This window comes from Pelobates fuscus, chromosome 12 (assembly GCF_036172605.1).
Source record: "Pelobates fuscus isolate aPelFus1 chromosome 12, aPelFus1.pri, whole genome shotgun sequence".
Classification (NCBI taxonomy): domain Eukaryota; kingdom Metazoa; phylum Chordata; class Amphibia; order Anura; family Pelobatidae; genus Pelobates; species Pelobates fuscus.
In genome coordinates, this window is record NC_086328.1 from 66,122,197 (window position 1) to 66,139,719 (window position 17,523).

Below are 17,523 nucleotides of genomic sequence, written 5' to 3' on the forward strand. Positions count from 1 at the left end.
AACAAAATAGCATCAAGTGAATAATGCAGGCTGTGTAATTCTCCATAGGAAATTGTCATGTAAAATATTAAATTACTGGTGTTCTGGAACCATTGTTAAAGTGGCTTGGTTAAGTGCCGTTTTGCAAAATAACGTCTAAAGTTATAATATGCAAGTTTCTGCCTGGTATTCTTTCTCCCCCCCCCCCCCCCCCCCCCCACAAAAAATAGATTAATGAATAAATAAAACCAAGATGGGTTTACATTAGCAGGTTAATTGATGTGTTGACTGTACTTCCCAGCATGTCTTTAAACTTGTGGGTTGCAGAGGAGATGCAATCCTCTATCACAGTGTCTGTAGCTCTCTGTCTTGTAATAAATATAACCTACCATGTGAAGGTCACAGCTATATATAAAAATACTAGTGGGACAGACTAAATCTGATCTGCAAAATCTCAGTTAACCCTTCTTCTGCTAAAAGCTAAGCGTGACCTTTTTCATCTCTAACCTTATGGTGGTTACTCCTTGTCAATTGTCCGCTAGAGCATTTTCATTCATCACTTCACATCCAGATCATCAAACTCTTGCAAACTGTTACTTAAGCCTTTACTGGTGCAGTTATGCAATGCATCCAAAAATCACAATGGGCACTTGTTAAATGAAGTTGATCATAAAATTTATTAATTTCTCCTTACACCCAGCACCCACCGTGTTACCTTCATGTAAACCCTGCCTACCCTTCCACCCCTGCCCTTTGGCTGGTTCAGAAGTAGGAGGGGCTGAAGAGGGAGTGCTTTCTGCTAAAGATGAGTTGAGTCAGTGAGACTTTTAGAGGTACATTATCTCCACTCTGCTCCACGCGAGCATACCCACCTCTTGTCCCTCACTCCCTTCTTCTTGTTTCCTTTTCTTTTTTTATATCTTCCACCTTCATCATGTCACGTCCACTTACTGACCAGGAGAGACGAAAGCAAATTAGCGTACGTGGCTTGGCTGGACCAGAAAATGTATCTGAGCTCAAAAAGAATTACAACCGCCATCTTCACTTTACCCTTGTGAAGGATCGCAATGTTGCCAACCCCCGCGACTATTACTTTGCCCTCGCACACACAGTGCGCGATCACCTGGTTGGTCGATGGATCCGAACTCAGCAGCATTATTACGAACATGACCCCAAGGTGAGATACGCAGAATGTTTTTTTTGTTTTTTTCTTTAAATATTGTTTGTTCTTTTCTACTGAATGTAAAATTAAATTGTCCACTATTATTTGATCACAGATATTTAGTACAGTTATTGGTGACCCATTGTTACCATCGTGGATAATGAGTACATTATGTCTGGTATACAAAAAGCTGTCTGGTGTTTGAAAGTTCTTAAAGTTCATGGAGCATTGCGTTTACGGTGATAACTGTATTTCATTTATAATTTATATACATTCCCTTTAAATTCAGGTGTATTGTGCGTTTATTCTATTTATTACAAAGATTTGGTTATCTTTCTAGTATTAATACATCTAACGATAATTTGTACAGGTATCTGTCACTTGTATAGTCTTCTTCTGCAGTGTGCATAATACTAAAATAATGATACACTGGTTTGAAAGTATGCTATCTGTTGCCTATCTGTTGACACAGCTGTTTATGTTATCTAATGAAGTCTTCAACACTGCCTGCGGTTATAGAGAAATCGCATTATTCATAAGAAGAATCAGCCAATAGGAATAAACTGTATTATTACTATTGGCATTTATATAGGGCCAACATGTTGCGCAACACTTTAGAATTGTAATGTGGGGACGAAAGGAGTAGAAACTATTACAAATGCTAACAGGAACAAGATATTAGTGAGAGCCCTACTCAAAAAAAAAAACTTACACTCTAGATTACAAACCCCACTGTAAAACTGCAAATATATTAAACATATTTTTTTAAACATAATTTAATGATAGATTTATGTACGATACAATAGCCACAAAGTTATAAAGTTATTGTACACAAGTATGTTCTTAGATTTATTGATAGATAAATAACGGGCTGACATTAATATGTGCAATTTTAGAAACTGTACTGCTGGCCTAGTAACGACTGCAATGGTGTTTTTTCTTTCATTTTCTGACATGTGGGGTTTATTTAATAAATAGTCTGTAGAAATTGAGAGCGTTACACACCACTTACTTCTTGTGCACGTGTTTCATAACCTCTGTCTCCCATTCTATTTCCATGTGACATCAGCACGGTAGAATTGCTATGGTGGGAAATCTGATGTAGGACATGAATACATTAAAATTGTTTCTCATGTCCCCTGTGTCCCCATAATGTGCCCAGTGGGTCCCTAGTGTCTGGAGCAGACGCATCTTATTTGTCGAGCCCCAGGCAACTTCCAACAATAAACTGTATACCATTTTCCTCAGTGCATTGGAGATACCTATAAGTAAGACTTAGAAATTTTAATAAAGTTGTTTGGAAACTGTATTATAATATATATAGTGATATAATTGAAGAGTGAGTCGCTGAGTTAATTGTACTTTAGAAAAAACAGTGTCACCAAGCTAATTCAATATCCATAAATTAGGTCCCCTTAAAAATAAAATAATATTTAATAATGAAAATTGTATCATCCTCTGCTTTAGACAATGGAACTTAAGTTTCTACAGTGTGTTAGGATAACACTGTATCCTTAAAACGAATACTGATCAAAAATAGCTTTAAATCTTAAAGTTATTTGAGCAGGTTATGAGAACATTAAAGGAACAATATAGTGACAGGAATACAAATATAGTTCTGAAAACACATTTTAAGTCCGGTCCCCAATCAGCTAAGTGACCGCCCACGCTTTGCCCACTTGGCTGAGATAATCAAACAAGGTTATTGCGCATGCATCGCATAATGCAGTGCTGCACCAATTAGAATCTCCTCATAGAAATACATTTAATCAATGCATCTCTATGAGGAACTTTCAGTGCCTCCATGCAGAGTGTGGAGACGCTGAATGCCAGTGGCGCACATTGACACTACCACTAGAGGTGTTCCTAGGCAGTAAAGTAAACACTGTCTTTTCTCTGAAAAGGCAATGTTTACATTAAAAAGCCTGCAGGGACAAGCAGTAGACACCATAACAATTACATTAAGCTGTAGTTGTTTTTTAAATTTGACAATTTTTATTATAAGTTTTCTATTCAAGTCAACAAACAGCAAGAGAGGGGGGGGGGTACAGAAAGAAGGAGGGGAGTGGGGTCCAGCAGATATGCATATATGCAAGAAGTGCAGAGTAATCCAGCATCATAGAGTCAACAGGCACAGTACAACACCTTGTGATTGGTTTTGGTTATATGTTAGCATAGTAAACGTCACATTGTCATATCAAGCCTCAACGTCCATTTACAACAGTGGTACTTATGTGTATACGGTGTACCGATCTCCCTGTGTCCCATACCTCCCATGCTTGTTTGGTTGTCTGAGATTTGGGCCATAGTTTGCTATACGGTCTTTCCTTTGCTCTTTGGTCATCTATATCTGAGAGTAGTCTAGATCAGGTTGGCCATTGTGTGGATTTCTATGCCTTTGCAATCAATTTCTGAGCTGACAGTAGTATATGATAAAGGAGTTTCCTTTTAGCCCTGGGTATCCCTCTCGGGAGGAGTATGGCCACACAGGTCTGAGGTTTGAAAGCTAGGTTAAGGTATGTCACGGTTTCACGGAGTTCGTGGACAGAGGACCAAAATGGTCTAAGAGATGGGCAGTTCCACCATCTATGGAGGACGTCTCCCTCTGCTATGCCATATCTCCAACAGGTGGGGAGGGGGGGCTAGCTGGGTAGAATTTGTGTAGCCTTGTGGGTACCATATACCACCTATAAATGAGGTTTCTCTGTTGCTCTGACAGGGTGGTGGATTGAATCAATTGCCCTGTGTCTTGGAATAAAGTGTTCCATTGCTCCGGGCCTTCAGAGCTGTTCAAAACCGGTTTGGTCATCCGATATATGTTGCGGTAATATCAGCCTCAATCTGTTCACTAAGATTTTCACATACAATTTAGCGTCTGTGTTAAGGAGGGAGAGCAGGTGGTAATTTTTACAGTCTTCAGTGGGTTTACCCGGTTTGAGAATGGTAATAATGGTGGCTAAGAGCATCTCCGGCGGGAGGGAACATGAGGTGGTGGCCTTCTGGTATACCTTCAGCAGATGGGGGGCTAGCGTATTATTGGCAGGTAGTTAGTTAGGGCCGGGGTCAGGACCGTCTCCAGCATACCACAGATCTTAGATTTTTGACCGTCATTTCGGCCATTTTCAACGCATGGTCCTGCAGGACAGAGTCATTTTCTTGGAGTTTATCCGCCAGGCTGTTGTGCGCCTCTGCAAATTCATTCATCTTTCTTTTGACCTGTGCTGTACGTTGGCCTAACACAAGTAGCTCTTTGCGTAGGTCCGCAGTGAAAGTGTGGATCTGGGCAGACAGATTGTGCTGGATGCTGTCGGTAAGTTCAGCCATCAGTAGTTTCATGTTTGCTGTGGTGAGAGGGCTGTCATCTGGTCCCTGCTCCAAGGAGTTGGGGGGACGGAGGCAGAACCTTACCCAGGTTCGGGTCGCCGCCATCTTTAGACGGGCTGCGGCCTTCACGCGGTGTCATTGCAGCAGTCCTGGCGAGGAAGAAGGATGCTCGCTTGGCTTTGGCCTCTTTATTCTTTGTTTATGGGACATCGTGGAGTACTAGTTCGCTGTAAAATATATGCCTATTGCTTTTTAGAGTGGTTATTTTCAGCCCTTTGGCACCCGAGGCTCAGGAGCTTCACTGGTGTGTGTCCATTCAGTCTGGGTGTCAGGCCACACCCCCCAGCTGTAGTTGTTTTGGTGACTATAGTGTCCATTTAAAGAAACAATTCATAGAAAATAAATATATATCAATTTAGGATAAATACCTCCAAAAGTATGCATTTAATATTTCTACATATTTGTTTTAGATTGTGGGTAGTATAATGAAAAAGCTAGCTTACATGCAGAACTAAATTAGGCAGCTACTGTAAGTACTCCCCTTTTCATCTAGTACATAATTCTTAATCTGTGATATTGTACAGTCAGAGGCTTCTCACTGAGAAGTCTTGGGGTCAAATTGCACATGCGCACATCCGGCCAATTATACAACTCTCAATAAGCTGTATTACAGTTAATCGTTGCGCCGAGACTGACGTAGCCTCTCACTTGCAACTAAACCCTAAAACACTTTACCAAGCTAAAGTGCTTATGGTGTTTGGAGTGTTCCTTTAAATAAGAACAAAGAAACAATAATGGTTGAATTCCCTCATGCAATGTATCAATATAACAGAGACTGACTATGCAGATTAAAATTAAAATAGAGGCAACAACAAATATCCAATTTTGCATTAAATAGCAGTTTTAACATTTTGTAACTAGCAGTTTCTACAATTTCTATGATGTCCATACAGCTAAATGACAAATGTTAGTCACAATTGTCTCAAGGTCATGTTGCCTTTTTTTGACTAAACTTTGTATCTGAGAAAGGAAATGTGAACAATTCTACAATACATCCGAGGGCTGTGTGCAGGGATATATAATAATGGTTTGGAAGTGCATGGAGATTTTTTATTTTTATTGTACTGATGACTTCTATCCCTTTCATTTGCAGAGAATTTATTACCTCTCCCTTGAGTTCTATATGGGGCGCACACTGCAAAATACCATGGTGAATCTGGGTCTGGAAAATGCATGTGATGAGGCAGCATACCAAGTAAGTCTTAATATTATTGTGAAACTACATTTATGGGTCACACCACTGGTGAGCTTTGGTGGATGTATTCTTAGACATGGCTCAATATGATGCCTCACTTCATCATCCCTCAGCATGACAATTCCCTTATCCCCCTATTGCATAGTTCCAATCACATTTCCTCAGTCCTATAATTATCTCATCATCCCCCTGTCCAATTGTCTCAACCACATTCCCCAAGTGTCACAGTCCTCTTAACCCCTACTTCAGAGTCCCAAACTCATTACCACAGCCCCAACATCTTCTCATCACTCTTTGGCCAATAATCCCTTCATCATACCTAGCCTCGTAACCTGCTGATCACAACTAATCACATTCCTCTGCAACACAGAACCTTCAACTTAAAGTCCACTCATTCACCTCCAGCCTCATTCATTATTAACCTACCCCCAAACACATTACCCACATTCTCAATCACATTATCACGAGCCACATTATCCCCTCATCATACTATAATCCTCAAATATCCCTTTTGGATCAACAGCAGAAATATAAATATGTGAAACTTGATGGAGTTGAGTCTTTTTAAAAATAAATCAGTTTATATTATTATTTATTATTTATTACCCCCCATCCTCGATCACAAGACTTCCAGCTACAATTACACTATTCACATGCCTGTAATTTCCTTCTCTTCCACCCCAAAATCTTTCTTTACCCAACCTCAGATCACCTTACCACAGGCCAATAATCTTTCATTGACTGTTATATTACTCCCGAACTACATGACCACCAGTTCCAAGCACATTACCCCCAGGCCCATAATCCTTTCACTTTTAGCCTTAAAATCAAAATCAAGATAAACATATGGAAACAGTGTTGAGTTTAATATTCAGTGGTAGGGGTTCAGATTGCCTAACTTGACCTTTCAGTGTCAGTCTCCTTTCCACTTTAGTTCTTAAAATGTTAAACAAATGGGTATGCATTACACCTCCAAAAGACCATGCCAAGATAAAACAGCTGTAAGTGAGTAGTTTGGCTGTGATGTCACATTATGTCTCTCATTAGAAACGCAGCTTAGCACTCTTAAAACTCTGGGATTTGTAATTATTACAGCAGAAGTGTCACAGCCTGAAAGACTCATAATAAAAATGTTTGACTATTTGTTTTCTTTATTTTGTTTACTACAAAAAAGGCTGCGGACAAGAATAAAAATACTTTATATAAATTGCATTTATGCTTCTCTGTTCATTGTACATTTTATAAAATGATTAAATTGGCAATCCTTCTCTTAGTTTGTTTTTGGTGCAATCATTTTTAATATTTTATTTACAAATTGCATTTCGGTAAAGGGCGATCAAATTAATGAAAGATTCAGTTCTGTAAATTTACACATTTTAATATTAAAGGTATGGTATATTATTATGTACATAAAATAACATACCTTTGACATTTGGGAGGGATAGCTAACATAAAAATGGAACAAACTAGTAACTTGTGTAACGCACTGTTCATAGATACATAGAAATCAAAAGTATGTACATAATTTGTTTCTATTCATACATTCTTTCTAAGCGGGGATTATACCGCTATACGCCCTCCATCCCAGAGCTGGTATAGCTCTTTTCAATGTGAGTGTATTACCTATTTTTATAAATTTTTATCCCTGGATTTTGGCATATTGCGCTATTAGTAGCTGTATCTCCCCTTTGTCTCTCCACATTTACGGATATTTTAACCATCCGGACGGATCAACTCCTGAGGATTTCACCCCCACCCTATCCTGATATTTTAGTGAGACTTTTATTTCCGAATATTTATTCCAGTGGACTATACCCTTATTATTGGAACGTTGTTTCTCTTATATTTATTTATTTAGTAGTTTATTGACGCAGCCTTGCCTGTCTTTTTACTACATTGCAAAATAGTGTCTATGCCAGGGGAGCCCACTAGGTAGATCCCAAGATGCTGTAGAACTACTACTCCCATGATTCTTTGCATGCCTTTGGAATACATTTAGAATGACAAGCATAATGGAAGCTGTGGTTTTAAAACATCTGGGGATATACGTTTACAGCATTAAGTGATTCTAGCCCTCTGGAACCTTGTAAGATTCCCCAATATAGTGGGCAAGACCAGTCGTATTGGGTGAAACAAGAGAACTGTTACCTGTTGTGTAGAGTTTCCCCAATATAATGGACGCAACCAAGCAATCTGTTTATTTCAGAGAAAAACATATGCACTTATGCACAGCCCCCATGCAAGGGGTTTCCAACCCAACCCCAAGGGCAATCCCTCATATGATCCTCTGTGTCTGAGAGGCAATTAAGTCCCCTCTCAGGTACAGAGAAATCCTTTACAGTACAAAGTACTATATTCTACAACACACCAAAAATGCATTTTCAAAATGGGCTAATTTGATTGCATGGGCGTCAGAGTTTACAACCCAAATTCGTCTTTGAAGCTGGGAACCTCTGTCCCTACAGAGCAATCTCTTGTTACATCCACACAGCCCTTTGTTCATGCAGATAAACTTGCTGGCTCCCACAGCAGGGGGTCACTCATAGTGCAGCATCTTGATTAACACATAGAATACAATTTACACCTACTATACCCTACAGCAGGCATAGGCAACCTTCGGCACTGCAGATGTTTTGGACTACACCTCCCATGATGCTTTCCCAGCATTACGTATGTAAGAGCATTATGGGGCATGTAGTTTACAACATCTGGAGTGCCGAGGGTTGCCTATCCCTGCCCTACAGGATATAATGCTGCTGTCCCCCCCCACCCCTCTTTGTTAACCCACAGCTGCATACACAGACACACACACTGCTCCATGTACAGGCACACAACACAGCAACATCTACGCACATGGAAAACAGTCACAACAATGGTGCCGCAAATTTGTGGCTATGGCCAAACAAATAAGGCTATCCGGGGAATGCTTGTTTCATGGTTAACAGTCAGGGGTGGTTGGTGATTACGGGGTGTTAACAAGGAGGACCAGACAGAATCTGTTCGGTAATAGAACAGAAGGGAACAATTCCATTCGAATGCAGGGAAACATTAGACGATACAAAGTACACTTAAGGGAACACATACGAGGAGTCCTATGTCCCGTGACAACATCTATCTATTAATCTATAAATTTTGCTAACAGTTCTATAGCCCAATGCTAATGTTTGTATACTTAACTGACGTTTACTCTGTCACCTGGTTGTTTGGGAATGATAAAGTACTTTTTGTGTAAGAGAAGTTGACATCCTTAAGTGTCATTACAATCACTATAATGACAACCATAGTTCTATCACTACAGTAATTTCAATGAATGAAAATTTGATTTTTCTTGCAAGTGTATGTTGACATCCGCCAAGTAGCTGTCTGTAACTACTCTGAATGCAGTAGTCATATGAGTATTTGTTTATGGTACGTCACAAGTAAGAAAAGAAATGAAAATATATAGCTAGCAATAGAATTTGCTATTAAATTCTGTTCTAGGCAATATAGTGTCAATATATTTTTTAAAGGATATTTATAATGATTCTATTTTGGGCCAAAGTAAAAACTAACCCCTTCCTTACCAAACAATTTTAATTTTGAAAAATATTAGCATAAAAAATCTTACCATTTGAATTGATAGATGCACACAGACAAATAATAATATAACTCTATTTGTTTGTATAGATTGCTTGTCAGGCAAACTTAAAAATTAAGATGAGGTAAATTAACAATATTTTTGATGTAGGAAAAGCTTTAGACATTACACAGCGCCCTTAATCTTGCAAGATTTCACACAGGGTCTAAAATGTTTGTATGAAAGCAAAATAAAAAAAATTCCCTTACAGTAGATGTGACTAAAATAGATAAACTAGTCAAATTGTCTGTTTATACACTGATCAGTCACAACATTAAAACCACCTGCCTCATACAATTTGGTCCCTCTTGTGCTACCAAAACACCTCTGATGCATTAAGGCATGGACTCCACAAGACTTCTGAACATGTACTGTTGTATCTGGCACCAAGATATTAGTAGCAGATCCACGAAGTCCTGCAAGTTGCGAGGTGGGGCATACATGGATTGTGTTTGTTTTTCCAGCACATCCCACAGATGTTCAACTGGATTGATATCTCGGAAATTTAGAGGTGAAGGCAGTACCTAGAACTCTTTGTCCTGTTTCTTAAACCATTGCTTAACAATTTTTGCAGTGTGGCAGGGTGTATTATCCTGCTGATAAAGGCCACTGACAACAGGAAACACCATTGCGAGAAAGATGTACACGGTCCCAGTAATTGGCGCAACCTGTATTGTGTTTAGCATCATTGTGTATGTAACCTGCATCAATCTCTAGGTAGGTTACACAGTTACATAGCTGAAAAGAGACTTGTGTCCATCAAGTTCATCCTTTCTCACATATGTTTTTGCTGATGATCCAAACAGGTGGTACATGTCAAAGTAGCATCCACATGAATGTCAGTACCCAAGGTTTGCCAGCAGAACATTGCCCAGAGCATAACACTGCCTCTGCTGGCCTGCCTTCTTCCCATAGAGCAGTGGTTCCAAAATGTTTGTTATTAATTTAGTTGCTTCCCTGCTTCTCCTTTGCCCCAAGCTCTGCCTACTTCTCCTCTGTCTCAGGGTCTCCATGCTACTCAACTACCCCAGACTCCCCTGCTCTTCCCCTATCCGAGGTGCACCCTGCTTCTCCATGCTTCCCCTGCTTCTCACAGTGCAGAAAGACAGACATGTAGATGCACAGACACACACACACAGATACACACATGTGCAGATATGCAAACACCAGCACACATACAGATACAGACACTGACACACATACAGACACACTGATACACACACTGCCACACATGCATATACACAGAGAAGATTGTGACGCATATATAGATACAGACACACAGATACAAACACTGGCACACATTCAGATATACAGACAGACACAAACACTGCCACACATGCAGATACACAGACACAGATGCAAACCCTAACACACAAACAGTTGCACAGACACATTAATGCACACACGGACACACATACAGATGTACAGATACACACACTGACACACACACACACATGCAGATACTGTTGCGGTCACCGGCCCGCCGAGCCTCACGGCCGTGCCCGACCGGCACGACCGTACCGACTACACGAGCTTACCTGCTCGTCGGCGAGCCGGGAACCGCGCACTCACTTCTTCCGGGCATCACGCCCGAATCCAATATGGCCCCGATCACGTGGTCGCGTCTATGGATAGCCCCGCCCCCAAGAGTTATACCAATGTGTGCGTGACGTCACGACGTCAACGCACACGCACGTTTTGGGGTCAGAGGTCACCCTCTGACCAATCATAGCCTAGAGAGGGGTATTTAAGCCCCTAGCTTTTCCCAGAACTTTGCCCTGTCGTGGTTTCAGTTTCCTGGTTTCCTGAGAGTGCTATTTCCGTGTTTCTGATTTCCTGGTATCCTGATCCTTGGCGTTTCCCTGATTATTCTGATCTCTGGTTTCCCTGACTTGGCTTGTTTTATTGGTATTGAGTATTTTCTGGCTTCCTTGACCTCGGCTTTCCCTTTGACCATTCTCTGTCTCTAGCGTATTAGTCCGGCCATTCTAAGGTCCGGTTTACGCTCTATCCTGTTATTTTCCTTTTCTTACTTATGTATATGTTTACATAGTTTCTGCGTGCTGGACCACATAGTTAGCCGTGACAGATACATAGACAAATATATACATACATTGGCACATACAGGTACAGACTAACACATTTATAAATGTACAAGCACCCAGGTACAAACACTGAGGGCCGGTGCATTCATAAGGCGGCACAGACACCCACCTTAGGGCACACCGGTTTTGGGGGCTCAAGATTCGAGTGACCGACAGAAAGGAAGCGCACATCACTCCCTCCTACCAATCACTCAGTTTAGCGTGGCCGAGCGGAGTGGACTGGGGTACTCAGGCTTCTGATTCCTGTAACTGACCAGACTGACAGGAAGTGCTCACTGAGAGAGCACTTCCTGTCAGACTGGCCGGCAGGTACAGGAAACAGAAGCTCCTATACTGCTGTTCGCTCTGCTTGGCAATGCTACAAGAGAGGTAATGATGCACACCAGGGAAGGAAGGGGAGAGGAACACTAAGGAACATGGAAGGGAGGGGAGAGGAACACTAAATGATACGGAGAGGAGGAGAGAGAAACACTAAGTGACAGGGAAGAAAGGAGGGAGGACCACTAAGGGACATAGAAGGGAGGAGAGATGATCACTAAGGGTCATAGAAGGGAGGGGAGAGAAAGCCACTAAGGGATAGACAGAGAAGGGAGGGGAGAGAAAGCCACTAAGGGATAGAGAAGGGTGGGTGAGGAAACCACTAAAGGAGACTATTCACTAAGGGACAGGGAGGGAAAACCACTAAGGGACAAGGAGAGGAGACCACTAAAAGATAGGGAGGGGATGAAGACCACTAAGGGACAGGGAGAGAAGGGTAGACCAGTAAGGGACAGGGATAGGAGACCACTAAGGGACAGGGAGACAGAGGGAAAAAGAGGAGAGACCACTAATGGATGGGGGGGTTAGGGGGATGATGAGGTTAGTGGAGACTACAAACTATGACACACACACAGAAACATAGACATATAGACATACACACTGATACACAGATACACACTGACACACATACAGATACACACATATATACAGACAAACACATGCAGGTCCATAGACACACAGACACAATCACTGACAAACATACAGATACCAATACACAGATACAAACACTGATACATATGCAGATACACAGATACACATGCAGATGCACATACACATACACTGACACACATGTACAGACACACAGATACAAACATTGCAACACATGCAGATATGTTGACACACATACAGATACACAGACACAAACAATTACACACTCAGAGATACACAGACATACAAATACACACACAGATATACAGATGCACACACTGACGCACACAGACTCACATACAAACTATAAAATTCACAGACACATTTACATATCGATCTAGATAGACAGACATACAGATACACACAGTGACACACATACAGATGTACAGACATGGGTTGGAAACCCCTGCCATAGGACATCCTGCTGCTATTTTTCCCCACGTAAACAACGTACCCAGTCATCCACCTGATATAAAAGAAAACTTGATTCATCAGACCAGACAACCGTCTTCCATTGTTCCATGCTCCAGTTCTGAGACTCATGTTCCCATTGAAGGTGCTTTCAGCGGTGGGCAGGAGTCATTATGGACACTCTGACTAGTCTCCAGCAATGCAGCCCCATACACAGCAAATTGTGATTCACTATGTGTTCTGACACCTTTCTCTCGTAGCCAAAATTATGTTTTTCAGCAATTTGAGGCACAGTAGCTCTGTGTGATTGGACCAGATGGGCTAGCCTTCACTCCCCATGTGCATCAATGATCCTTAGGTTCCCATAACCCTGATGACGATTCACCGGTTGTACTCCCTTGCACCACTTTTGGTAGCATATAACACTCTATAATACTTACCATTTCTGACCTAGTTGTCTAGCTACTGGCCCATTACTATTTGGCCCTTGTCAAAGTCACTCAGATTTTTTCGCTTGCCCATGTTTCCTGCTTCATATAAAATTTGAAACTGACTATTCACTGGCTGCCTAATATATCCCACCCCTTGACAGGTTCCATTATAATAATTCAATTCATGTTATTCATTTCACCTGTTGGTGGTTTTAATGTTGTGGCTGTTCAATGTACGTATTTGAAGTGACCATGAAGGTATTGCTAGCAGTACAGCTTAATAAAAATGGCTGCAGAATGTAATAAGAATATCCGTATTTGAGCTTAATGCCCATATACAGTAAATACGGATAAATTATATATTTCTAAAATAAAGGTGTTTTAAAAAGTACTATTACAAACTTTCCCTTTCTCTGGAATGTTAATCTAATGCTAACTGTGAAATGGTAGAGTTAATTCACCCCTTTCCCTTCTTTCACCCATTGAAACTTCCTTTACTATTTGGAAGGAGAGTGAACTGACATTTTTATCACACTTGCAGGCATTAAATGAGTGACTAGTAGCTTTTGGCATATTACTTTGTTGCCCCACAGGCTGGGTATCATTCCCAGAGTATTAATGAGATTAAGTAAAGCTTTACAAAATAAATTACCTTCTGGAAAGTACAAGACAAAAATATTTATACTCACTTCTGGAACTGAAGGGGATAAGGAACACGGAAACCAATATAAATTTAGCACTTAAATAGCACATGTTGTGCTTTTTGATAAATCTCCAATTTAGTTCATTGAAGTAGAACATATGCTTGTTATGTATTACTTTCACAATTTAAAATACTGCAGACTAGAGCAATTACAACTATTTGATAAAAACCAAAATGTGTATGTAGATTCAGAAGCAGTGCCAGATTAAGAGCCTGGTGGGCCTGGTGCTGACAATTATGATGGGGCCTAATTACAGAATCTTATCGACCAAAAACACTAAAACAGTCATACCTCTCAAGCGTCATGTATCTGATGGAGTTGGTGTTGGAGGGAAACTCAAAGGATGCAGCTATAAGAAAACACATACTCTATGCTAATCTCTTTCTAATTTAAGTCAAAGGGCGGTGTAAAAGAGTGGGCCACTGATGCGAATCATCTGACCAGAAAAGCCAAAAGGGGCGAACATGTCCAAAAAGGGGGCATGTCTGTCCAAAGAATTGGAAGGCCAGCCTGGCATCAGTGTCCCTATGTATCACTGTGTCAGTGTCCCCATGTCGCCCAGTCCCCTAGTCTCCCAGTGTCTGTGTCCCCATTTCTCCTAGTGTCCCAATGTTTCAGTGTGTCCCGTGTCACTAGGATACTAGGTGACACAGAGACATGGGAACACAGTTAGACATGGGGACACTGAGACACTTGGGGACACTGGAAGACATGGGGGCTCTGAGACACTGGGAGACATGGGGGCACTTGTAGATACAGACATGGGGACACTGGGAGACATGGGGACACTGGGAGAAATGGGGTCACAGACACTAGGGAGACAGAGACATGGGGACACAGACACTGGGAGACATAGGGACACAGACATTTGGAGAAACTAAGACACTAGTTCCCTAAGACATGGGAACACAGACACTGGGAGACTAGGGGACACTGGGAGACATGGGGACACTGAGGCACTAGGGACACTGGCTGGGAGGCATGGAGACACAGACACTTGAGGACACTGGGAGACTTAGGGGCACTTGTGGACATAGACATGGGGACACTGGGAGACATGGGGACACAGACATTTGGGGACACTGGGAGGCATGGGGACACAGACACTGGGAGACTAGGGGACACTGGTAGACTAGGGGACACTGGGAGCCATGGGGACACTGAAACACTAGGGACACTGGCATGGAGACATGGGGACACTAGGAGACATGGAGAAACTGTGTCCCTAGTGTCTCCGTGTCCCAATGTGTCTATGTCTCAGAGCGTCCCCACGTGTCTCAGCGTCCCCATGTCTCACAGTGTCCCCATGTTTCCCAGTGTCCCCAAGTGTCTCAGTGTCCTCCAGTGTCTCAGTGTCCCCATGTCTCCCTGCTGCCTTTCCCCCCATCCTTCACATGCCTGAGCTGTAGTCTGTCTCTGCAGGCTGAGAGCTGCTGTCTGGACTCTCTGTGCTGTGTAGCTGCTCCCATGTGGATTAGTGATTAGAGAGAGGGAGGGAGATGCTGTAACTTCCTATCCCTGACTCTCTCCATACAGCCGGTGCTATACTGAGAAAAATATTTGCATTTGTATTGCCGGTATTACTGCAATACTGGCAGGGCCCGGTAGCCTCAAATAGGCTGTGCTTTAAAATACCAGTCAGGTGGCAAACCTAAGAGTAGTGTGTAAAAAAAAGACAAAAAAATTTTAAAATTTTTTTTTTTTTATTATTTTTTTTAATGGGCCTATTCCATGGGCCTGGGCCTGGAGCTGCAGCTCCATTAGCCCCTATGTTAATCCGGCCCTGTTCAGAAGCTATGGTTAGACAAAAATATATCAATTTCGTGTTTTGAGTTTGCAATGTTGGCTTTCAATAGAATCCAAACTTTTCCCGTAAGAATGCCAAAGAAGTCTCTGAAAGTCACGTTCTGATTGGCATAGAAATGCATGCTTTAATGGATATACATTACATGTTAAATGAACATTTTAGGACTAGTAATGCAAATGTGTATTACTATCGCTAAAGTGCACTAGTCACCGTTTAAGTATTACTTCACTATTTTGCTGAAGGTCCTTTAGTGCTGTCAGGATGACAACCAATGGAGGCAGGTTAACCCTGCAATGAAATCATTTGGCAATGTTTTCAGCTGCAGAGTTAAAACAGGAGGGACATGTCACCCAGATGGTGCCTATAGAGTCGCTTTAAAGCATGTGCATATTTGTATATAACAAAAGAAAAATGCCATTTTAAAAAGGTGCAGAGGTATGTTACCTATGATCAAATTTACAAGTACTTGTTTGTCTTTTCAGCTGGGACTGGATATGGAAGATCTGCAGGAGATTGAAGAAGATGCTGGTCTGGGGAACGGAGGTCTTGGTAGACTGGCAGGTACCTCTTGAGAACCTTAAATGTGATTTATGTTACATGAAAAAAAAATGTATATATTACCCTTTCTTCCTCTTACCACCTATTCATTTTATTTACTACCTTTATTTCAATCTGGTCATGCTCACAACTCATTTTTAATCTATCTCAGCCTGTTTTCTGGACTCTATGGCTACCCTTGGACTTGCTGCCTATGGATACGGCATTCGATATGAGTTTGGAATCTTCAACCAAAAAGTTTGCAATGGATGGCAGGTAGGTTGGGTAAAATACTTTGAAATATGCATTGACTATAAGCTCAAAACTGTAAATATAAATCATAACAATATATACATGAGATAAGATGTTCAATACTAACAGATTTCAGAACTGTTAAAATGCCATTTCAATGGTGCAATGTACAACAGATAGAAAAATTAATAAAAAATGTTAAAGGACCACTATAGGCACCCAGACCACTTCAGTTTAATAAAGTGGTCTGGGTGCTAGGTCCCTCTAGGATTAACCCTTTCTGCTGTAACCATAGCAGTTTCGGAGAAACTGGGTTAATCTGTCTCCTTGACAGCCGCTAGAGGCGCTTCCGCGCTTCTCACTGTGATTTTCACATTGAGAAGACGCCAGCGTCCATAGGAAAGCATTGAGAATGCTTTCCTATGGACAGGCTGAATGCGCGCGCAGCTCGTGGAGGAGAGTCCCCAGCGCCAAGGGAGCCCGGCGCTGGAAATAAGGTAAGGGATTAACCCTTTCCTCCCCCTAGAACTCGGCGGGGGGGGGGGGGGGGGGGGGCCAGAGGGTGAGGGGGACCCAAGGACCCTATAAAGCCAGGAAAACGAGTATGTTTTCCTGGCACTATAATGGTCCTTTAATTTATTACTGCTCTAGAGAGATTGTATAATTAGCCATACTGTAGCTTTAGCAGTGTATAAATATATTAGGTGTTAGCTCACACTGTACTGGAAATAATTAATGGATTTGTGTACTATTCTTGCATATTACAGTAGGCAGTGGTGTTACATTACATTACATTAAGGTTGTTATATCGTACAAGGGACACTTTAAGCACCATAACTACTTAAGATTATAGAAACATAGAAACATAGAGGTAGCCACTATGGTGCAGTAATTTTGCATTTTTTCAAACTGTTTTCGAATTGGCTTAACTGATCCTCGGACACCAAAAGTTTGGCTGATCTACTGCTGACAAG

General features: G+C 41.6%; 1 protein-coding gene across 1 annotated transcript in view; it reads left to right on the plus strand.

Annotated features, from left to right (window-relative positions):
* Window positions 1-720: 720 nt before the first annotated feature.
* Window positions 721-17,523, plus strand: part of PYGM (glycogen phosphorylase, muscle associated) — a 63,960-nt gene continuing 47,157 nt past the window's right edge. The window contains exons 1-4 of the mRNA XM_063437807.1: window positions 721-1,156; window positions 5,619-5,720; window positions 16,243-16,321; window positions 16,470-16,573. Coding sequence (XP_063293877.1) covers window positions 914-1,156; window positions 5,619-5,720; window positions 16,243-16,321; window positions 16,470-16,573 — 528 coding nt within the window. The 5' untranslated portion in view covers window positions 721-913. The remainder of the gene's footprint in view (window positions 1,157-5,618; window positions 5,721-16,242; window positions 16,322-16,469; window positions 16,574-17,523) is intronic.